Source organism: Euprymna scolopes, chromosome 23, assembly GCF_053919585.1.
Source record: "Euprymna scolopes isolate OS-2025 chromosome 23, ASM5391958v1, whole genome shotgun sequence".
NCBI classification, from domain to species: domain Eukaryota; kingdom Metazoa; phylum Mollusca; class Cephalopoda; order Sepiida; family Sepiolidae; genus Euprymna; species Euprymna scolopes.
The window spans coordinates 90,668,724-90,694,151 of record NC_136504.1 but is presented as its reverse complement, the minus strand read 5'-3'; the positions used below and the strand labels follow the sequence as shown (position 1 = coordinate 90,694,151).

Here is a 25,428-nt window from a genome sequence, read left to right as displayed (position 1 = left end):
TATGTTATCTATATCTTTATTAATGTTATGCCAGCAGACACAATTTTTGGCTCAGAGTTTACATTTCTCTATCCCTTGATGTCCGTTACATATTTTTTGTAATACCTCGAGTTGCATTGATTTGGGTATTATTAAGCTGTTTGATTTCAATAAAATTACAATGGATAGTTTTTCCTGATAATGCCAACATGGTTTCATATTTTTGTTCACCTCCCTGAATATGCTGGGCCAACCTCTTTGAATAACGTCCCTCAGTTCCTATAGTGTATTATCTTCATTTGTTGCTTGGCGTAACTGAGCTCCTTTTGGGGTTGAAAATTGAACATCTACTTTCATATCCACTTTTTTCTCTTTCTGATTGAATAACCTTGAGAATCCATCTACTAATGCGATATCTTTTCGAGGGCAATATACAATCGTTAGATCATAGCTTTGCATGTGTTATAGGCGAGGTAGACCTACACATACATTTTATAGTTGATCATTTTCAGAGGCTAATGGTCACTCTCCATCTGGAATGCACTTCGATATAGGTAAGCTTTGAAGCGTCCACACCTAAAAACAACTGCAAGGAGCTCTTGCTCTATATAGCATAAAGCTGTTCAGTTTCTGTTAAAAGTTTTGATGCAAATACAATGGGTTTTCCTTTTTTGGAGGAGAGCGGCGCAAAGTCTTCTACTTGATGCATCGAGTTCGATGACAGTTTGTTTTGTAGGGTCAAAGCATGACAGTGACATTTTCTTCCAAATCAAATCCTTCATTTGCTGCCAGGATCTTGTACTCCACATCTTGTTTTTAGAAGATCTTTCAATGGTAATATTATATCTAACAGGGGTGGGATGAAGGATGCCATATATGTGATGCTTCCGAGCACCCTTTGCAGGTCGGTGGTGTTCAATGGACTGGGTAACATTTTTATTTCTTTCACCTTTCAGGGAGCATAACATTTTGATTGTAGATTGCACCAAAAAATGAATCTGCTATTTTGGACTGCATATTTTCACGGTTGAAACAATGTCTTTCTTTCTGTGAAATCTTCATCAAAGTGTTTGTCATGTTCTTCTTGGATTTTTCCCCAAAACGATGACATCTTCAATCAGCAGTAGAGTGCCAGAACACTTCTCCAGGATCATGTCTGTTTTTTTGGATAAAGACATCCTTTCTTAGAACTGCACGCCTGTGGAATTGTCTTCCGTTTTCCTGCTGACTACAATATGGTTGCATTCAAGTCTAACGTAAATAAGCTCTTGATGAGCCATTCTATATAAGTTATCAAATTTACCAAATTTTCATTACTAATGATTACTATATTGTCCAATTTCTTACTGTACACTCTTTAACCCTTATCCTTGAGTGGCCTCTTGGCCTTGATAAGTAGTGATGCATATGTAAAAAAAAAAAAAAAAAAAAAAAAAAAAAATCATGCACAGATATTTGTATGTCGCATAGCGTGTTTTCTGTTACAGAAGGCAATACGGGGGAATTGTTTCATAATGGCATTTCATGATGGCCCTGTTTACATCTTTTGGATCTAAACAAGCAGAGTTTTCAGTTGCCTTTGCACCCATAGACCAAGCTGCTGGCCCATTCTGTAGATTTGGTTATTCTGCGTATAATGCTTTGTATTATTTGCCTTGTTTCACCATATTTTTATCTCTCATATGTATGGGACATTTTCTAGCTGCATGTATAATGATGTGGTTTTGTTAGTTTCAAGACAATATTATTCATCTGCAAAATTCTTCATACTGTCAAAACGGTCTGGGTACACATTTAACAGATACTGTGCTAATTTGATTGGAACCGGGATTTCTTCTATTGCACAATGTGGGGTTACCAGTTTAAGGTCTCTGATAGAAGGTACTTTCATGATAGTAGGTCCTTCTGCTGTCGCAACAAAGAACTTTTGCTCCACCAATGACCAAACAATCTTCACGTACACAGATTCACTAACCCAAATATAACAACAGTACGATTGGTTGGTTGGTTGTTTTTGTTTTACGGCATATCAACCCTTTTCGGGTTATTTAATGCCGAATCCAAAGATTTTGAAGAAAAAAATTTTTTTAATAAAATATATTTGTTGTTTTCACATCGGTTTCTATTTAACCCATAATTGCAACCCTAACAGGTACTACCACTCCGGGTCAAAGTGGATCTGGGAGCAATGGTAATTAAAGGGTGGCTCCACACTCCCGAAAGCCCACAAGCTGGGGCCTCACCACTGGATATAGTTTAATGGCATATCCAGGACCCCCATTGAAGGACTTTTACCCTCTGCAGGGGGGCAGTCGGCGTATTCTAATGTCCCACCGACAGGGCCAACAACAGTACGACATGCATAATCTGATTTGTAGAGATAGAGAATAGTCCCAGGTGTGATAAAGCGATCGAGAGAACCGATTTTACGCGACGCAGAAAGAGCAATGGATTTAATACATGGACTTCAAGAAAGATTTGATGAGAAAGAAAGAAAAAATGTAGTGTTAACCTAAAAATATGTTCTTCCCAAACTTACCTTCATTTCGACTGGTCCTCGGCACTCCAAATCAAATGCCGGAAATTGTTCAAGTATATCTTTGAATTGTGGACTCACATGGATTTTTAAAGCTATAAGAAAAGTAAAACATTAAAATTAGTTCAGACGAGTACAATCAAATTAAAATATGTATATGAACAGGTTCAGATCTGCCGCTCAGCTGTAATTTTTGGCTGATTGTATAAGAAGGAAACACTGGTGCCTGTAATGTATTTATTTGCTTCCCCACCAAAGCAAATCAGGCACAAGGCCGTTTTTAATGTGGGGTAAAAACCAGCTCCCCTAAAAGTAGGCAAAAAGGGGGCACTCTGGTTACCAAAAATAATAATTGTCCCAGTATAGAGGGTTTCCCCTCCATTGACTGGTACAAATTATCTTAAGTGCAGCATTTGCAGAACAGATACGACACTTTGATTCCGGCCCGAAGGTCAAGAACAACAGAAAAAAGGCAAACCTCTGGTGTCTGTAAGCATAATTGTTAATATTTGAAAAAAAACATTATAGCTATAAATCCCTTTAATAAACCGAAGTTGAGCCCTTTGTAGGGAATTGAGAAAAACGTGGTCAACTTTAAGAATGAACGCAATATTTCAACTTCCTGTCATTGAATGCTCTCTCTGACTGCTTACAGTGACTGTCTGCCAACATAGCATTTCTCTTCAATTCTTGTGTTAATTGCAACCCTACTAAGCCAAGTCCGGCTTTGTGACTGGAGTTGAATCTCCTGCCCAGCATTAATAGTCACTTTCTACACTGATAATTGCATAATCAAAAAACATTTGTGTCTGTAGTTATAAAAATAATTGTTAATACTTATTTGAAAAGTATTTATATATATATATATATATATATATATATATATATATATAAATTTCAATTTACAAATACAATATATTTGTAAATTTAAAGTTGTCCAAACTTGTTTTCCACACGCACGCACGTATATACACAACTACGTATATACACCCCAGGCACGCACGCAAGCACACATACGCATTAACCACACATACGTACACACATACGAGCGTGAGGTCACTTCCTTTTTTTCTCCAAACGCATGCGCAGAAAACCAAGGTCCCACGCGCAGCCCCTTTTTCTTCCTCTTTCATCGGGTGGCTTTTGAGCTGACCAGTCGCACCAGATTTCGCCTCCCGACTACCAGTGGTCACTCCTCGTCAAAACATGTGCGCGGACGGTTAGCGACCTGCATACGTTCGCCCTTTCTTTCTCCCCCGTTTTCATAAAGCAGCAGTCGCTTTATGTGTGCCTTTTCATTTCCTCCTCACGTTTGGATTTTTCATCTTTTGAAATGAACATTAGCTTTTTATTTTTCTACGAAAAATAAACGTGTTCAAATTCATTCAACAAGCGTTTTCATTCCTTCATTTTCTGTTTGTTTCATTGTATATTTTTGCAGCGGTTTGGTGTATTATTATATACTAACCCGTTACAAAGTACATAAATATTAGTATTAATATTTATATGACAATCACAACCAGATGAAAAAGTTCAATATTCTAGCTAAAACAATAGTATAAAAACAATTGGATTTGACAACAATTTATTTTGTCGACGTGGAGTACAAAAGGATTAAAGATTTTTCCTTATTCTATTTAAAAAATCGCTCATATTTTCAGAAGAAATGTATTTAGCAAACTAAAATTCATATGTAGTCTATAAATTTTGGTAATTAGCACATGAATTGAATTTTTAAATAAATAAAATAAAAATTAATTATTACATAATCATAAATATTTTATTAAATAAAAAAAATTAATAAATCAAATATGCATAAATTTCATTTTGCCAACAACCTTTCCTCAGAGGGTACGAGCCATTTATTGAAACTCCATGACAAATTTTAAATTTCTTTGTACTCCATGTTGAAAAATAAACTGTTGTAAAATTTAATTTACAGAATTTAAATCCAATTGTTCTGGAGGTGTTTTCTACGCTCCATCTATGTAACAAAAATGGCACATTTATCTAGCGGATTGTGGTGTGTGATGAGAAGTGGATCCTCTACGACAACCAGTGACGTTCGGCACAATTGTTGGATGATGGAGAAGCTCCACAACATTTCCCGAAGCTGAACTTGCCCGGAAACAAAAAAACAAAGGTCATGGCGACCGTTTGGAAATAAACGTTTTGCTGTTTTGTTTAGGTTTGAAGAGTATTGTATATGGTGTTAACTTAAATCTGTTCCTTTTAGCTACCAGTACAAAAATGGATGCCGAATGTATACTTAGTTTTTTTATAGTGTATTTATTCATAGAAACATTATTGGCTACATATCTGCATACATGTTTCCGCTGCAACTTTTTTTTAGAGAAGCAGAGTTTCCATACCAGTTTTTATTTTTTTTATGAAACTAGATTTTAAATAGTTCATTTTTTTTTGTAAAAGTTTTTCATTTAATAATGAAAAGAAACAGAAAGAACAAACCAGAGAGCATAGAGAAAAGGATTTAGGGAGATTAGAGATATAAGATCGGGTGCTTAAAATCTGGAAGGCCAACAAATACTATTTTTTATTATTCTTTTCATTATTTAACTCCAAAATATTTTGCGGTGTACATTTTGGGGTGGTCAGTTTACTTATTTAATTTTAATAAAGTCACGAAAAAGATATATAATGGGTCAGATATGGCATGCATGTCTAGTATCTGATGAAAATAATTGAATTTTTTTTAAAGATATATTTTATTTTTAAAATAAAATGTTTTCTTTCATATTTTTTCTATAATAAATTGAAGTTTTGTTCATATATATATATATATATATATATATATATGAAGTTTTATGAGGTATAATAATGTAAAAGTATCAAAGTAAATCGGTGCAAATAAACTACTGACAGTCAAAATAGTTTGTTTCCGTTTCCAAACACTAACAATAATTTTCTCTATCACTATATATTATTGATATCGAGTAGAATCCAAACAACATCATAATAGGACTTTTAACATTAAATGTGCAACTCTTTGTACCAATTCATTACTTGCATATAATCTTTAATAAAGCCAAATAATTTTTAGTACTCACGGTGTCCATGGGATTCCATTCTGGATGCTGTGTTTACAGTGTCTCCAAACAAACAATATCGGGGCATTTTTAGTCCAACCACACCGGCACAAACGGAGCCTAAAAATATAAATTGGATCATTTTGCAGAACCTTACTTAAATAAATATACATCAAGCATAATGCTGTAGCCTTTCAGGTCGGTAAAAATCAAAACAAAAACAGTGATATAATTAACAAAAAGTGTACAGAAATACACGTCATGATTCTGGAGCCATAACTGCCACGAATCACGACTCATGACATATGAAATATAACCATAATTATAATCTTTGTGTAAGTCCCTAAATTATGAGGAAATTTTATGGAGAATAGAAAATGAAAATTGTAGATGTGTTCCTGGCAGCCTCGTAACTCTCACTTCTTCTATTTTGTCTTTCAGTCCTCATTTTCAATGAGCGATGTACTTGACAAAGAGAGAAGAAAATAGCTGTATATTGAGCTGGCAGTGTTTTGCCTGATGTCAGATATCCATATATTCTCTTCTTATTTCTATCTTTGTGGCCATGTCATTAATAAGGCTGTTGAAGGTGAACCTGGCTGATAGTCAGGGACCGTAATCTTGGATTAACCGGAAATAGGCATATTAGCTTACCCCATAACAAATAAAAAAATAGCTTTTGAATTCCTTCAGCAGAGAAATATCCGAATTTAACTTGAAGCGATGATCAAATGAAAAATATCATATCAAATTCATATGTAGGCCAGTCAGAAGAGATGACATATACTTAGTATTCTCAAATAGTAATCCATCTCGTACGGACTAGGTTCAACATCACTTAACCACAGTAAGCTAATGAAAATCAGAATGTCAATATGATTTTCATCTCTAATATATTTTTTGTTGGAAGCCAGATGCCTTCTATACTAGGTATAACCGAACCTGTGGCAATTGTTTTGTGGCCTTGGCAAATGGAACAAAAGGTAGATTCGTGGCTGGGTTCAAATCTCATGACCGGCATCTCTACACTGATGATTGCGTAAGCATAAAACCTTAGTGTTTGTAGGTATAAAGAATAATTATTTATGTATGTATATATATATATAGAGAGAGAGAGATAGAGAGAGAGAGAGAAATAAAAAGGAACAAACCGTATTATATGTTCATCAACGTTTCGTCTTTATTTCGAGACTTCCTCTGGATGAATGAGATTAAGAAACAAAACAAAAAGCACCAGTACAAAATATTCGAACATGTTTCACATGCAAAGTGTGACGCTGTTCTATTTCAGAAAAAAAACAAAAAAACAAAAAACCGAAAAAGACGTTGGAAATTCAAAAAGGAGGGGGGATTGTGCTGTTAAAGAGATGGAAATTTCAATGACGTCATATAGTCGTTAATGTAATTTTAACAGATATGAACACAGTTAATATTCTTACTGGAAAGAAATATATCTGTTGAAATTCAAATATAGGTTTGTAACAGAAATGAAATGAGTGTTTTTTGGGGTTTTTTTTTGTTATGTAATTTATTGATTGAGATTATATGTATTAATTATTACAGGGAGTGTTTGAATGGTGTAAGAAGGTTAACCTGTGTCTAGAACATAATTTAACTATAGACACAGGTTAACCTTACACCATTCAAACACTCCCTGTAATAATTAATACATATAATCTCAATCAATAAATTACATAACAAAAAAAAAACACTCATTTCATTTGTTACAAACCTATATTTGAATTTCAACAGATATATTTCTTTCTAGTAAGAATATTAACTGCGTTCATATTTGTTAAAATTACATTAAAGACTATATGACGTCATTAAAACTTCCCTCTCTTTAACAGCACAAGCCTCCCCCCCCTCCTTTTTTGAATTTCCAACGTCTTTTTCCGTTTTTTTTTTTTCTGAAATAGAACAGCGTCACACTTTGTATGTGAAACATTTTCAAATATTTTGTACTGGTGTTTTTTGTTTCTTAATCTCATTCATCCAGAGGAAATCTCGAAATAAAGATGAAACGTTGATGAACACATAATACGGTTTGTTCCTTTTTTATTTCTCTATTTTGTCGGAATACTATTTCCATCATATATATATATATATAGTGAATAAACGACAAAAAAAAACTATATTCCAAAATTCATGATGTTGACCATCTTATAATTTATTCCTTTAATTCAGTTGACATTTACAATTCTTGACAGCATCACTTAATTATTATATCAATCAGTGAATCTATTATGCCCTTAACTCATCAGCATAATAGATTCACTGATTGATATAATAATTAAGTGATTGATTTTGTGCTACGAAACAGATACTGTCAAGAATTGTAAATGTCAACTGAATTAAAGGAATAAATTGTAAGATGGTCAACATCATGAATTTTAGTATATAGTTTTTTGTCATTTATTCGCTATATTGCTCTGTAATTACATTGAGCTTCTTAAATAAGGATTCGTATATATAATAAGAAAATATATTTCTACAGAAATATATATATAGTGTTTTGATTCATTGAAATAAAATTGTTTAAAAAAAAATGTTTTTCATTTTCCCAAAGAATTTCACCTAATTCATAAGCTTCATAGAAGCTAAGTGTAAAAGCATGATTGTGGCGAAGAAAAATATAAAAACAAAACAATCTTGGTCAATTTTTCACTTACCGGTGTGGATTCCTATTCTAAGTTTAAGCTGTTCACTTGGCCGGTGTCGAATACGGAATGTCTTAACCGCTTTTAAAAGAGCTAAGGCCATTCGTGCAATTTCTCGACAATGATTGTTTCCATTTCGTATTGGTACTCCTGACACAACCATGTAGGCATCGCCAATGGTTTCCACCTAAACAATAAGAACATCAAATAAAAATATATTTTACAATATTTAAATGAAAATATATAAAACTAGGATTATGTTAATAAATATCCATATAAATTTAAAATTATGTCAAACAAAAGAAAATTCTATTAAAAATAATAGAATAAGATACGTGTTATAGAAAATTGAATTCCAAAGAAGTCCAAAATGACATGTAGAGAGAAGCTTTGGCTGATTGTTTTTTCAAAACCCCAGTTTTATTTAACACTCTCCCATCGTGTGAGAATGGTGGCTGATGAAAAGCTTATATGCAATGAGATAATGAAGAAATAAAACATCACGGGTCATGAATCAGTGAATGAGACTTGTTGCAGTTTTATTTTTATACTGAGCAAAATTTCAGTTACCAGATGGAATAAAAAGATTGAAACTTTGACTGCCACATCACTGCGACTACAGAAATACATTCAGCTTCTTTGCTGACAAAGAAGAGTATCGTGAGAATGAAAGAATACTACGAGGTTGTAAAAGGCATTTTAAATTGTCATAAACGCTTGAAAATTCAGTATATTATTGCTATATACTTTATGAGATGATTGACCAATATTTTATGATTTCAGTTATAAATGAACACCTACAGCAAGAATTAAAATACACCCTACTAAAACCTGAGTATCACGGCTGGTGAATTTCAAAAATGCAATCTGGATGTAAAGGCACTGTAGAAAAACGATAGGCAATAAAAATCTGTTTTAAACTTGAAAAAAAAAACAACACAGAAACGTATGGAATGTTTCAGATTGCTTTTGAACCATCTTGCATGAATCAAGCATCAGTTTTTGAGTGGCATAAGAGATTCAAGGAAAGCAGGGAGTCTGTGAGGGATGAGGAGTAAGGAAGTCAAAACATCAGTGTTGATTGGTCAAATAAAGAAGTTTTTAGGATAAGGACCGTCGTGTGCCTATAGAGACAATAAGTGCACAGTTTGATGTCAGTCTGGGAACTGCATACACAATTATTTATGAAGAACTGAAGATGCAGAAGATTTGTGCAGAGTTTGTCTTAAGCGTGCTCAGAGAGGATCAGAAACGAATGTTGTTGTGATAGCATAGAAATGGTCGAGCGAGCCGATCAATTCAGATCCCGCAGTTCTTAATACTCTGAAAGCTGGATCTACCACTGTGACCCACAGACCAAGAGACAGAGTTCTCAGTGGAAGCATGCTGGCTGTCTCATGACCAAAAAGATCAGACAGAGCAAATCCACCCGGAAACTTATGATGATCCCTTCTTTTTGACAGCACGGGTATGATCTACATCCACTGGGTTTCCACTGGACAGATAGTAAACAAGCAATACTATGTTGAGATTTTAAGGGAGTTTAGGAAGAGATTCCGTTGGAAGTGACCAGTACTTTTCAAATCGAGTCAATGGCATTTCCACCAGTCCTAGTCTACAATTCCATTTTTGTCACAGACTATTGAACCAAGATGGGCATTAAGATAGTTTCTCACCCTCACTATAGTCTAGACCTTCGTTCCTGTGACTTTTGGTTATTCCTTAAGCTCAAGGAAAACCTTAGCAGCTGTTTTTTGAGACAATTGAGGATCTGAAAGAGGCTGCGATGAGGGTCATTGACATGCTCACACAAGAGGATTTCCCTGGGGCCTTGCAGAAGTTGTTAGAATGATACAACAAGTGCAGAGGAGTTTATTTTGAGTTTCATATCAATAAATTGCCCATACAAAAAAGTCTGGAAACTTATTTAAAATGCCTCAAACATTCCACTACAATATTAAAATATCACATTGAGTAACTTATGTATTTAATTATTCTTTAGTGCTACTTCAGTTTGATGTCTACAAAGAAAACATAATCTACATTGTATGTCTAATTTTTATTTTTTATACACGAATTTTCAAATCTAACCATGATTTTTTTTATATCTTTTGTGTTGGGATGAAAAAGATTTTTCTTGTGATTTATGGGAAATTAGTGTAAGCTCTCTAATCATCAGAATAGATTACTGTCGCACAGTGTTCTATTGGAATATTAGTGTTGAAGTTCCAGGCTCAACAATCATAAATTCTTTCGAAACATTGTTTTCTTGGATGCTGTTCATTGCAACATGAGATATAGATCGCATAAAAAAAATGTAGATTTCTACGTACCATGAACCTACTTCGATATGATAACAAGCCAAAGCATCACCGACTTTTTAATCTATCTATATATCTATGAAAGTGAACGCGTATGTGTGTGTGTCTATGTACATTTCTCTACGCAATAACTCTGTCAATTTTAAGTCTACAGACTCGAAATTTGATATTACAGGGACTGAGATTTGGGAAAATCTCTGATCGGTTTTCGGCCAAAAATCTGGCTGTTAAGGGGTCAAAGTTCAACTATTTGACCTTTGAGAACTCTATCAAACTCCTCCGCTAATTTTGAGTCTAAATACTTGAAATTTTAGATATAGGCTCCTTAGACATGAATCTAACTTAATAACTTGATTTGATCTCCAAACAATAAATGTTAAGGGTCATAATAGGGGTCAAAGTTTTAAAAAATTGACCTTTTATATTCTTTTTCTTTTTTTTTTTTTTTGCTCAACATACACCTCCAAACACCCGGGCAACGCCGGGCTGAAGTGCTAGTATAGCTATAAAAGTGAACGTGTCTCTGTGTGTGTGTGTGTGTGTGTGTGTGTGTGTGCATTTCCCTACGCGATAACGGTTAATTTTAAGTCTACAGACTCGACATTTGATATACAGGGTACTGAGATTTTGGAAAATCTGTGATCGGTTTTCGGCCAGAAATCTGGCTGTTAAGGGGTCAAAGTTCAACGATTTGACCTTTAAGAACTCTATCAAACTCCTCCGCCAATTTTGGGTCTAAACACTTAAAATTTTAGATATAGGTTCCGTGGATATGAATCTAACTTAATAACTCGATTTGAGCCTACACAATAAATGTTAAGGGGTCATAATAGGGGTCAAAGTAAAAAAAATTGACCGCTTTTTTTTTTTTTGCTCAACATGCACCTCCAAACACCCGGGCAACGCCGGGCTTAAATGCTAGTCTAATATATAAAAGAAAAATGGGTGCAAGCGTTTGTGGATGCCTATGAAAGGCTTTTTGTATCATTTAAATTCCACAAGATGTTTTCGCATACTTTCTAGATCGTAATATCTTGCCTTCACAAACGAACATTGTCTCTATCTTTTTTTCGATCGAGTTAAACAAAATTCCCACCATGCCGTCGTCTCCAGTGTTTGTCTTTTTCATATAAATAAACCAAAACTGTTGGAACGCAACCACCTGGCTTTCGGGCCGGGTAGTATCTGTTCTGTAATTGGTCCTTGGTCAATGTAGGGGAAACCCTTCATACTGAGCCAATTACTATTTATTTGGATACTGCCAGAGTGCCCCATTTTTTGGGGAGCTGGTTTCCTCCCTCACATAAAAACAACCTTGTGTCAAATTTGCTTTCGTGGGAGGTTTAAAAGCAACATTATTTTTGCAAGTCATCTTTTGTTGTTTTTGACTACATTAAATTTGAACACTTTAGACTTCCAGGCGCGTCATCGAGTAGCGGTAAGACGTCAGATTTTCTTTCATTTTCTTTTCCACGTTTGTATCACAGGTTCGAGCCCACCTGCCTGCTACCACTTTTTATCTGTTGCAACTCCAAACACCCGGGTAACGCCGGACACCCAGGCTAGTCTATTATTTTAAGGACAGTTGTATTTTTGTTTCATTTTACTTCAGTTGAAATTCTCAGAAATCAAAGGCCCTCCCTCTACCTAGGACTAACCTTTGATCTCTATATGAGATACATAGATATTCGAATAGTCCTCTTTTCATCTCAAACACCGAGTTAGTAAAGAAGTTGACATAACTTTCCCTCCCCAATTGACTATTTATATATGTTATAGTATATCAGTTTTATAGTCTCTTGGTCTTGCTGGATACCAGAACAAGAATTCATCTAGTGTGGTGGAGTATCCAGCTTCATGCTGTTACTTGAGGTAACATCACTTTGAGAAGGTGCACCATTTCTCATAAAAGCCAGTGTCGGTTAGCAGAACCAAGGAGATTTATTTGGGGTGCAAATGCTATGGGATTTTGTGTTAAGAAAGTCAGGGAGTACTTGTAAGAAAAAGTATCCTCAAACCAGATAGTCCTGGCAAACTCCTATATAGAGACCTCAAATATTCGAGGATAGTATCTAGGAGACATTTAATTTTTTTTTGTATAGTAGGCACTCAGGCTTTCTGTGTATATATGTTGGCATGTCTTCCGAAAAGTAAAATGTCTACAAAACAAAGACGCACAAAGTTGGTATATTGTTTATCAGTGTTGCCCCGGATGAATAATATCTAAAATGTAAGAACAAAATATTCTATTCTCTGTAGGTTAACTGGGCCAGGTTCTCAGGGAGGGTCGGTTTTTCAGTGTTATAATGTCTATCTGGTCATGCGTGGCAGAACGACAGCATGTTACTCCCGCATAAATTTCAAAAATTTAAGATTAGAGTGCAACAAGATACACCTGAAGATGTTTCGAGGTTACATCCATCGAAACGTCGTGAAAATAACACTTAAGACAAGGAATAAGTCCGAATAATCTAAATAATATAAATAACTTATTTAGCTTCAAACTTTACTGTAATTTCATAGTATTACTTATCATAAGACGTTGTGCTGATTAATATCAATCAAAAACTCGATTTTCAATGGATGCCAGCAAGAGACACTTTTGTTTTCAGGTAAAGTCTAATAAACAACGTTTTACAAACACACATACACACACAAATGTAATGATTTATTAAATGAAAAAAAATTAGTTAAATTAAAAACATGATAAAATACTGAAGAATTTTAATGCAGATAACTTACTTTGTATACATCATAATTTTCAATAATTGAGTCGAACGTTGTGTACAGATCATTCAAAAATTCTACAACCTGTATAAGGAAAAACAAAAGTTATTAATGCAATATATATTAATGATTACAGAATGTTTTAAATAGTTAACGACAAAACAAATTCGATTATGAATCGTTGTTACGTCAATCAAGTGGTTTCAGTGAATTTTAGCAACATGGACAATTTAGGAGCAGGTAGCGCCAATGAGCCTGACATTTCAAAGGTGTTTGACATTCTGATCGTCTATGCAAACTTTGGGTGTGTAGTATTCGTGTTGAGGTCTTTTTTCTGATTGTAACTTCATTTTCTTTTTCTATCAGTGCTGGTGTTATTCAGGATTCTATTCGTTTCTTTTTTATGGCAAAGAATATTATTAAGAAAATTAATATTTATGCTGATTATACCATTGTATTCTGGTGCTGCTTCTTGACCACCATCTTTCTGTTCGAGTGTAAAAAGAAATTTACCACATTGGCATACGTTTTGGATCTTCCATGAGTTGTCTTCAAGTGAGTGATGAATTAAAGAAAAATTCTGTTTAGTGAATTTATTGAACAAGTAGTTTAAAATCGTTAAAAGCCTGCGCCCCCCCCTTAAGCGTGCCCTCCCCCTCATATTGAGCCTGATTGATGGCCGGTTTGTTTTTGCAAATGAGTAGGGCTTTCATTATTGGGAGACGCAGGTTCGCGATTATGGTAAATTTCTTTTTACACTCACACAGAACGTTCGAACATAGACTTGCCAAATGAAAAAAACAGATCGCAAGAGAAACAAACAGGAATTTTCCCTGCTATTTAATAAAACATGCATAAGAGAAAAATGCTGCCAATATATATATATATATATATATATATATATATATATATATATATATATATATATATATTTATAAAGACAGATCTTCCTGACGTGTCTCAACTCACAAAGCTATCTCTGAACCCACAGAAAAATTGCATGATCACAGTCATCTTCACAAATGATGGACATCTATATATATATACCGGCTCATTTTGCATAATTGTAAGCATATTCACTAAGCGCCGTGACAATGGGGTTCAATCCTCAGCCGATTCATACTAAAGACTTAAAAATGGTGATGCTCAGCATTATAATAGAAGGATCAAAAACAGCCTATCCTGCCTTAACAGAGTACAAAATCGACGTGGCTTAGAAGGGGATGCCCTTTTCTCTTTCCTGCAACCTCTCTCCCGCTGAAGAGACGTTGCGAGCCTGTCTTTGTTTTATCATTATTTCCATGGCAATTGCTTGCCTGAGCTCCAATCTCTTGTCCTCTCTCGCCAATCTTTCACGAAAAACACCCATCTAGCTTAAACCACTGTCAATAATTTTCCCCATTCTTTATCTGTGCCTTAATCAAAATGTAGATTCCATGAACAAAGCTTCTTTCTTAAAAGCGCACGCCAGTGGAACTCTCTTCCGTTTTCCTGCGTCCCGCCGGACTACATCTTGGATGTCTTCAAGTCCAACATAAACAAATTCCTGATAAACCGCCCCCTTAAGTAAGACACTTTATCAAATCTCCATTACTAACAATTACTACGATATTATCCCATTGATTACTGTACACGTAATAACCCTTATCCCCGAGTGGCCTCCGGGCCTTGATAAGTGGTGACTACCATATAAAAAATACATATACATACCATACATTTAAAAGTCAATTTAATTAAACTCGAATTATATAATGAACAAAACGATGAGTTACAACAATCTGTAATTAATTTGTTTTTGTTATTTTTTAACACTAATATCTTACCTGATGAGGTGTGCTCTCAGCAGACATCGCTGTAAAGCCACATATATCACTAAAATAAATCGAGACACTGTCGTAGGATTCTGCTGTCACAGATTCCCCCTTGATTAGTTGCATAGCAACGTATCTGTAATGAGAAAAAAAGATGAAATTGTGCTTAACAATGGTTGGTAAAAGACAACCAGTTTGTGTACGAGAAGTGCAAGACAATGGAGATGGATGAGAACTCAGATGGAAAGAAAGGATATTTTGATGGCGAGTTATTCAAGTTGCAAGCCGTTTTGTTACTTTAGTGATGCAGGGAGGAGGTGGTGCTAATATGTGTGTAAGAGTTAGGAGTGATTGCAATAATTCAGGTATGTTTTGGAATTAGTTCAAGTTGAAAAAATAGATTGGCATTGTTAAGTTCGAAGAGTTAGCAGGTTTAGTTTCAAAAAGAACAAAGAAATAATCGCTAAGGATGGATATGAGAGGAAGTGTGATAAAAACGGAGCTAGAGATAAGATTCCCGATTTTAACACAAGGATCTCCAGTCTGAGATTACATCGACCAAACGTTGTAAACGTAACACTCAAGATGAGAACAAGAGTTTGAATACTCAAAATAATGCAGAGATAATTTACTTATTTGCTTACAAGCTGTGTATGGCAAGGATATGAGACCGTGTTCTCACACGATGTTACTTAGGTCTTCAATTCGTGAATCTGCACAGAAGTTCAGAAAAAAAACTCTTATTTAATCCAAATGGGGTAACATGCTCCACTCCATCAGCTACGACAGGGCAGAAGTTCTAAGTAGTTTGCAATTGTATTTTGAACGTTACTTACACTAAGGATTCACCCTTCTACTTCCAAAGGAGGGTAATTTATAACTGAATTTGACCAAATACTTTATCCAGTGTGCCACGGATCCTTACGTGGAGAATTCAGCAGAAAGATTCGTGAGTTTGCAAGATATGCCTAAAAAGGGTTGGTGGTTACATTGACCGAAACATTGTAAAAATAACACTCAAGATAGGAACGATAGTCCAAATAATACAAATTATCAATCCTCATCTCAAAAATTCAAAAATACAATTTGTAATTTTTACCAAAAGTAGTGGAGAGTTCTGGCAATCAACGTTCTGATCCCCATCTGGCATCAGTTGAAATGAATGGCTCTCGTCTTGAGGAGGCTTCAGGTTTTGACAAGATTCTGGGCTTGACCTTTACTCCTGATCTTAAATGGAACAGGTACATCAAATCTGTTGCCAAGGCCGCTGGAAAAATGGTGGGATCCTTCTATCGATCCAGTAGATATCTCACTGCTTATGCAATTCTCTATCTATATAAGAGCCATGTACGTCCAAGGATGGAATACTGTTGCCACATCTGGGCAGGAGCTGCTAGAAAGGACTTTTTCTGCCTTGATAGAGTTCAAAATAGACTTCGTAGCCTCGTAGGAGATGTCCTTTTCTCTTCGCTGCAACCTCTATCTCACAGAAGAGATGTTGTGAGTTTGTCTCTACTGTATCGTTATTTTCATGGAAAGTGTTCGACTGAGCTTCAATCTATGGTCCCCCCTCGCAAAACTTTCACAAGGAACACTTGTCTAGCTGAAAACGCTGTCAATAATTCCCCCCACTGTGGCTAAACCTAAACGTAGATTCCATGATCAAAGCTTCTTTCTTAGAACTGCACGCCTGTGGAATTGTCTTCCGTTTTCCTGCTTTCCAGCTGACTACAATATGGTTGTCCTCAAGTCTAATGTAAACAAGTTCCTGATGAGCCATTCCATTTGTTAACAAATTTACCAAACTTCCATTACTAACGATTACTATATTGTCCAATTTCTACTGTACACTCTTTAACCCTTATCCTCGAGTGGCCGCTTGGCCTTGATAAGTGGCGATGCCTATGCAAAAAAAAAAAAAATAAATCAAGGTAACTCAAATTCCAAGGAACAACACTTGTTCTTACTAGTGAGAAATCATTAAGGATGACCTGTACAAAAACATCCAAGAAAAGTAGAATGGGACAAACAGCTGAAGGACAATATTTTTCTTTTTTTTTTTACATAGGCGTCACCACTTATCAAGGCCGATAGGCCACTCAAGCATAAGGGTTAAAGAGTGTAGAGTAGTCAAAAGGACAATATAGTAATCGATAGTAATGGAAGTTTGGTAAATTTGTTAACTTAAGTGGAACGGCTCATCAGAAACTTGTTCACGTTGAACTTGAACACAACCATATTATAGACAGCTGGAAAGCAGGAAAACGGAAGACAATTCCACAGGCGTGCAGTTCTAAGAAAGAAGCTTTGATCATGGAATCTATGTTTAGGTTTAGGTACAGATAAAGAGTGGGGAAAATTATTGATAATATTTTCAGCTAGTCTAGTGTTTCTTGTGAAAGTTTGGTGAGGGGGGACCATAAATTAAAGCTCAGTTGAACACTTTCCATGAAAATAACGATAAAGCAGAGACAAACTCGCAACATCTCTTCTGTGAGATAGAGGTTGCAGCGAAGAGAAAAGGACATCTCCTACCAGGCCACGAAGTCTATTTTGAACCCTGTCAAGGCAGGACACGTCTTTTCTAGCAGCTCCTGCCCACATGTGGCAACACTATTTATTCCTTGGACGTATCTGGCTCTTATATATATATATATATATATATATATAGAATTGCATCAGCAGTGAGAAATCTACTGGATCGATAGAAGGATCCAACCATTTTTTCTGCGGCCTTGGCAACAGATTTGATGTAAGTATTACATTATGTAAAAGGAATTTTGTGTGTGTGCATGTGTGAGTTCGTTCTCTATGGACTCGAAAACGACTGGGCCGATTTTAGTGAAATTTCACACGAAGGTACTTTATGTGCCTGTAAATATTCGCAGATAGGTTTTGAATCAGAAATGTCTTTTATAAGTATTGATAATTGAAATAATCCAATTAAAGAAGAAACAGGCGATTTTGATACAAGTTAACACCTTACACAGCCTAACATCACAAGTGGATTTGAGCAGTTTTATTACTACACAACTCGAAAGGCCCAACATTAAAAAATCAAAAGTAGGTTTTTTTGATATGATAAAGGGGTGCGTTCGAAATGAATGTTTCTGTTTAGAGCACAACTGAACCATGAAACTTGATTTTTTGCATTTTAATCTTAAATTCAAACCATTATATATAAAAAATAATTTGATAAAATCAACACTAGGTTCTCTACAGTGCAATGTAGATTACAACATATTGTGGACTAAATCCCTGCGAGAGGCTTCCTCCTCGGGGATGGAGGGGGGGAGGCTTTCAATCAATTTGATTGAAAAATGGTGGATTTCACAGATTTTGATAATACTTATAACATGGGAAGGTAAAACATTTGTTGATCATCATTCAATCCCGAGCAAGATCAGGTCTCCCTGTTAGTTTAAGAATAAAAATAGAATCATTTTATGAATATGCGCAATCTGAACCTACTGCCAAAAACAAAACTCAAAAAGAACTTTAACGTTAATTCAAAAAGCCGAAAATCCCCTTGAGCATTAAAATGCACTTTTAGGACGATAAAACAATAATCAAAACGAGCTAATCCTTTTTTTCTTTTTAAACTGGAGATAGCATTTACTTCTGTTATGTGAGTTCTCGCGTGAAGACCTGGGAATGGGACGAGAGAGATATTAGCAGGTGTGACCAGAGGGATGAGTTCAAATCCGGGTAAATGAATACATAGATATATTACCTTTGTCCGTGATAGTTCTGACACACAAAATTAGACTAAGACTGACTTGTATGATTCTATGCATTGCTTTTTTGTGAATACGGTGTCCATATCTAGTTAACTCATTTTCCCACTATTTTCTGTCATTCATGCGCTACATACACATGTTCAGATTTGGGCATAATCTTCTGCAATGCATTAATAGTTATGATATACCAGCACCTCCATTTATAATACCCATCCACATAATTAAGTGAAACCAACGAACTGCAAGTGAATTGAAATAAAACAGCGAACACAACTGAAAATATAGATATAACATAGCACCTTGGGGAGAGATATATTAGGTTGGTGCAGAAACACTATCGTTTTCTCACATATGTTGCTTTTATATATGACTAGCGAGGGGTACCTGGCGTTGCCCAGGGTTTTGGAGGTGTGTGTGAAAACTCCGGGGGGGGGGGTAAAATAAAAAAAAATGTTTTGGTAGGTAAGTATGAGCATCGAACCCGAAGCCTTGAGGCAAAGTTATAAATTAAAATGTTAAAAAAAACGTGCGACGTTAACCATTGCCCCACCGCGAGATGCTAACGGAAACACGTTTGAATTTATTTAATAACTTAAATTAGCAGGTGCACATTTTAATGACTTAATGAGGTCAACTTTTGACTGTGGGGTAGCATTTCATTTAGTGAGGGAATGCTTCCCCCCCCCAAGACGTTGGGGGTAGGGGGAAACATTATAGGAAAAGGCCTAACCTACATGCGGCGAGCGAAAACTGTTGAATATTTATCTTCCCGAAGTCGAGCAAATTAAATAGACAGGCGAGCTCCGTTGTTAACTGTGAGATATTACGATTTACATGTGATATAAAAAGTTTTAAATAGTTCTGAACTGACTGACCGCTTCTCTGAAAAAAGCCTTTCTTGGACATACACAAAAAGCGAACATACATTTTCGCTTTTATATATAAAGATTTCTGAATTCATAGATATATATAACCATGTTGTATATCATTTTGAAGCGCGTTTTTCACTCTACGGATTATATTTTAATGGGCAAACAATGGATTAGACACGCGATTGAAACAGGGATTAACGTACTAATGCAGATTTCTTTACTCGCTATAAAAGAGAAAAACGCATTGCACATGTTTCACTAAGAAATGCTATTTTGGAATTAAGCAGTATTTACCGATTATCGGTGCCTCTGACAGAGATGCCTGGACACGTGTTAGAAGAATCCATTCCATCTAGAAATATGGCGACTGAAATCCGATGTCACTATTATGTCCGTCAGAGAGGCAAAATTAAACGACAAATCTATTAAGTTGGTGCAAAAACAATATCGTTTTCTCAGATATGTTACTTTTATATATGATTTCTGAATTAATTTATATATATATATATATATATATATATATATATATATATATAGCGAGAGAGAGAGAAAGAGAGAGATAAATCATTTTGAAGTGCGTTTTTCGCTCTATCGAATCGTGTTATTTGTTATCATTCTCAATCTCTTCATTCATTTTTTTGCAGGTATGGACAAATTCAAATCCGCATGGTTTTCTTGTTCCAGTGCAGACTAGGCCGAAAAGCTGCTGAGACAGCTTGTGATATCAATGAGGCATTTGGCCCAGAAACTACTAACGAACGTGTGGCACAACAGTGGTTCAAGAAATTTTGCAATTGTGATGACAACCTCAAAGATGTAGACGGTCGCGGCCAGCTGACTGTGGTTGATAACGAACATTTGAAAGCCTTAATTGAAGCCAATCCTTGTAAAACCACATGAAAATTTGCTGTTTAACTTGAGGTCGATCATTCAACAGTCGTTTTCCATTTAAAACAAATACAGAAGTCAAAAAAGTTGGATAAATGGATGACGCATGAATTGAACGATTATCAAAAAAAATCTTCATTTTGAGGTGTCGTCTATGCTCCTTCTGTGCAACAAAAGCGACCCATTTCTCGAGCAAATTATGACGTGTGATGTGAAGTGGATTCTCTACGACAACTGGCGATGTTCAGCACAGTGGTTGGATGCTGGAGAAGCTCCACAACACTTCCTGAAGCCGAAAGTGCACCAAAAAAGGTTATGGTGACTGTTTGGTGGTCTGCGGTCGGTCTCATCCATATCAGCTTCTTGAATCTAGGCGAAACAATTACAACAGAGAAATACTGTCAACAAATTGACGAAATGCACCAGAAGCTCCAATGTATGTGCCCGAGATTGGTCAATATGAAGGGACTAATTCTCCTCCATGACAACGCTCATCCATGTGTTGCCTAACTTACCCTGCAGGATCTGAACGAATTGAACAATGAGAGACTGCCTCATCCACCATAATCACTGGACCTGGATGAGCTGAAGGGTGTAATGATCCCCTACTGCAATCATGTGGCTGCTGGCAGACCATACATGTGACAGAAGGACTCAGCACAGGCTCACAAGTCCAAAGAGACCCTGGCTTGGCTTCAGTGGTCCCGTCCTCCCTGACCTGTACCACTGGACTACTTCGTTTGGGCACACATTGAGAACATCGCCTACAACACCAAAGCCAGCCTGCTTGCCACCATCCACCAAGTATTCGCCGAGCTTCCGCCAGCACTTGTGGAAAAGGCATGCTTCCAGTTCTGAACCTGTACTGAGGCTGTGAGTGAGGCTGAAGTGACTACATTGAATATCATAATGGACTTTTAATGGACTACATGGAATAGATGTCAGCTCTACTATATAATCAAGTTACCTGAATTGATTTTTTCAATAAAAGTTTTAAAATAAATCTTATTTTCTTAGGGCGACAACTTTATCGTTCCACCCTGTAAAATTCTTGGAGAAAATCCGTAAGAAAATTAAAATAATACAAAATAGAGAATAATGGAATTCTTCAATTATATTTATCTGACCTTGCTTTGCACTCTTCAAATTTACAAACTGAAAATTAAAAAAAGGATTTCTTCGAAGTAGTGTATAAGTGCCTTAATTTATTTTTTTATTTATTATCCTTAAATGGGTAATACTTACTTGGGAAGCATATTGTATAATAGGTCTTCGGCTTTTTTCTTCTGTTCCAGATAGTCGGCTGTCCTTTCCTCCACAAGGGATTCCAAGTTATTAGCGTATTGCTCCATACGTAACAGTAGGTTGTCCAAAATGTTGCCTTTATCGCCATCTCTATTAAAACAAGAGAAATAACAATCAATATTCTTAACAACATTCCACACAACATTAGTTGTCAGCTTCCATTTCAAATGTGAAAAAAAAAAAAAAAAATGCTTGAATTATTTTGAATTAATAAAATGATACCCGTTGGGTCACCCATTGAGACCGGCTTATATTTTTTATAATCAAGAAAAGTGAATTTTTAATATCTTTGTTTACTTGCATCCCCACGAGGACAGAGCAAGACAGAAGGATTGTTGTTAATCTAGGGAATATCCAGCTCTCCTAAAAGAGGCACTAAAAATAAAAACTGGAACAGGTACTGCGCCTTGCTCCTAACCTAAAAAACAATCCTTTCAGTTAAACATAAAAAGTAGGAAGACAAAATCTAACACTAGACCATTTCTGCTTGCTATATGTTACACCCTCCTTCCCTCCCTTTCTCTTTCACCAGCTACAGCTTAAATAATATTATTTCCTCTGGTTATATTCCTTTTTTGTTTATAAGGGATTATAATGGACGTTTGATTTGTTCTTTTCGTTCTTATCTTTGACTATTGAGAAAGGTTTAGTATTTTTTTTTTTACAGCATATAAACTCTTTCTATGTTATTTAATGTTGAATCCAGTAATATTGCTAAAAAATGTTTTTATGCTTCAAGTTCTTTATAATTTTCCAATATTTATTCATGGTGCTCGCTTTGGTTGTTTTGTGCACTAAAATTGTTGTCTGTGTTTTAGACTTTGCAGAACATGATTAAGTTTTGCAAAAGAAAAGAAAAAAAAAACAATAACAGCAATGGTTGGAGCATTTTAGGTTAGCAAGCCAGTATTTTTAGACAGACTGATCTTGGAGCAGCAGGCTGTTGATAAAAAAGAACATAAAAATGCATCATATCTATAATATAAATCTCTCCTGTCTGTTTAAATGTATGTATATATGTTTGTATGTCTGCCTAAAACTTCCGAAAGAGGCGACGGATTTTCATGAGATCAGTATCGTTTTTTGAAGCTCAACCGTTCGGACGACAAATATCGAAAAATTGGCTAAAAACATTAATTCCTCCACCCTCAACTGGCCACTTTTCTATAAGGACGGGTCACTTTTTTCGCCTATATTTTCGAAATTCATCTCCTCTTTTCGATTGACTACTCTTAAACGTTCGCCACATCCGGTTTGGCGATATGCGCAACAGAAAAGACGTCGCGTTTTTTTGTTATTTTTAAAACGTTCTTTTCCTCCTTCGCATTACAGGTTTGAGCCTGCCTGCCTACTACCACTTTTTCTTTTCTCAACATCCACTTCCAAACATCCCGGAAAACGCCGGGCACCCAGGCTAGTACAGAGAAAGTGATAGATGGTGAGAATCATAGACAATTGATGACTTAGTGAATTACTTGCTAATTTCAACTAATCAGAAAAATTAAAATGGAAGTTTTTTTAAAACATAACTCAATCCCAAAATTAAGTAATATTTAGTAAGTATTTTGTGTGATAAAATATATATGTAAAAAAACTGAAGAAAACAGCCTTAGTATAATATAACAGTTCCCCAGTTTTTTTGCTGGGAATAAAGTGTAATATTTGCATAGATTATTCCACCATTATATGCCTTAATTTGCTTCAGTTTTTAGCTACATCTCTGTGTGGTATTGCCTCTTATATATATATATATATATATATATATATATATATGCACACTGCTATGAACTTTTTTTTTTTTCTAGTCCCTGGACAAAAGGTAGGTGGACCTGTAAATTCCCCCTTGTCTGTTCGTCTGCCCAAACTTTTCTCAATAACTACGTCTTGGGATTTTTTGAAATTTTACACAAACATTAAACATGATATGAGTAAAATGTAACAGAACGGATTCCGTGAAAACTCTGGTTGCCCCCCCCCTAGGGGTGCCTTTCATGTTAAAATGGTTAAAATTGACACGTTTTGTACTTATTAAAAAAATTGATGCCTTGTATTTTTATAAAACTTTCTGAAAAGTTATAACTAACTGATTTCTATATAATTTTTTTTGTCTATACTTCGCAATAACTTTTAGGTGTGTCCCAAGGGCTCTTTTAGGGCTAATAAAAACACTTTATTTTTGGGACTATTTTACCATATTTGTCCAACATTTTCCGTGTATATCTATTTAGTAGTTTTGCATGGTGCTGAACCTCATCTAATTGATTGACCACCCATTTGATTTTGGTTTGTGAAGGAACCTAAGGTCCTGGGGACAGTCTCTAGTGGGGGTGCCCTCTAGATGGGAGGAAAGGGAAAAAGAAAAATTGGTGGTGGGGGGGATGTTAGTGATTGATTTTTTTCTCTCAAAAATGAGTAGAAATTTACAAGATGGAGGTGCGAAAAAATTGCAATAGGATAGGGTTCCTAGTTGGGGAGGGATGCAGCTTTTTCTATCACATCTAATTTTCACCCATAGTTTGTTTAAAGAAAGCGATCAAATCCTTATCAGAAAATGACAACACTCCTCCCTATGACCACCTTGCAGTTGCGATGTCCAAATCACCATTCTCGCCACGGCCAGGATCATAATGTAGACCATTTGTCTTTCCTGGTCCCTCAGCAGCCTCACATTGTCAACGACGTTGAATACGGTAATCAGGCAAAGGATGCTCGGGATCGATGTGAGCAACCTTGCTGACATAAAACCAGTACTGGTGGAGTTCACGGTAATTGAAGAACGCGTGATCAGTCGTTTCTACAGCTGTTGTTCCACAATTGCGACAAGCAGATGACTTTAAAAAAAAAAACTGAACAGCATTGCACATTATTGAGGGGAAGAGCATTTCGGGCCAAATCACCAGGTCAGACAGAACTCTGAATTGTTCAGATAACTCGAACCTGGCGCCCAACTGCACACAGAGCTGATCTTCCTCTGCTACCAACCCAAACGCTCCCATAGAGAGTAGTCTGTAGCCCCATCTCACTAGATTCCTGTGAGTAGCAGTCTCCAGGTCACTGGACCTTGGTAGTTTTTTTAGCACGGCTTGGCACTCTTTTAGGAAGGCTGATTCTCCCCATGGGTTGCAACAGCTCTCAACAGAGGGGTCGAAAATGAGGTCAGAAAAGGCGGCAATGACTGTGCGGTGCCACAGTAAAAGGAAAGCCAGTCATTTGACGTCTCGACGAAATTTCAAGTCTGGCATTCCCAAGCCTCTCTCACACGGACATTGAATACAGACATGTATGCACATCCAGTGTTTTTCCTCGTCCCAAAGAAGTGAGAACAAGTGTTCGACAAGAGCTTTTAGGTGTTGTGCAGGCAGGAGACGTACAGCCAGTTTGCAAAGGATGAGAGGAAAGACGTAGGTGACGCACACTTAAGCTCAACGTTTTAAGGAAAGTTTCCTAGGAAGCCTCGAGCTGACCGCTGCCTTCACCTTCGACCAATTCTTTTAGAGCTGAAGAACTGGTCTAAACCACACATCACGGATCTAAAGTGGGCT

The 25,428-nt window shown here is 36.0% G+C and overlaps 1 protein-coding gene across 4 annotated transcripts in view; it reads right to left on the bottom strand.

Moving 5' to 3' along the window:
• LOC145246048 (atrial natriuretic peptide receptor 1-like) overlaps positions 1–25,428 on the bottom strand; it is a 1,646,502-nt gene that overhangs the window by 2,027 nt on the left and 1,619,047 nt on the right. For all 4 annotated transcript variants that reach the window (XM_080107889.1, XM_080107890.1, XM_080107891.1 and 1 more), the window contains 6 exons: positions 21,827–21,976; positions 15,094–15,217; positions 13,286–13,354; positions 8,235–8,409; positions 5,584–5,682; positions 2,519–2,610 (listed from right to left, as the gene is read on the bottom strand). In XM_080107889.1, the coding sequence (XP_079964015.1) occupies positions 2,519–2,610; positions 5,584–5,682; positions 8,235–8,409; positions 13,286–13,354; positions 15,094–15,217; positions 21,827–21,976 (709 nt within the window). The remainder of the gene's footprint in view (positions 1–2,518; positions 2,611–5,583; positions 5,683–8,234; positions 8,410–13,285; positions 13,355–15,093; positions 15,218–21,826; positions 21,977–25,428) is intronic.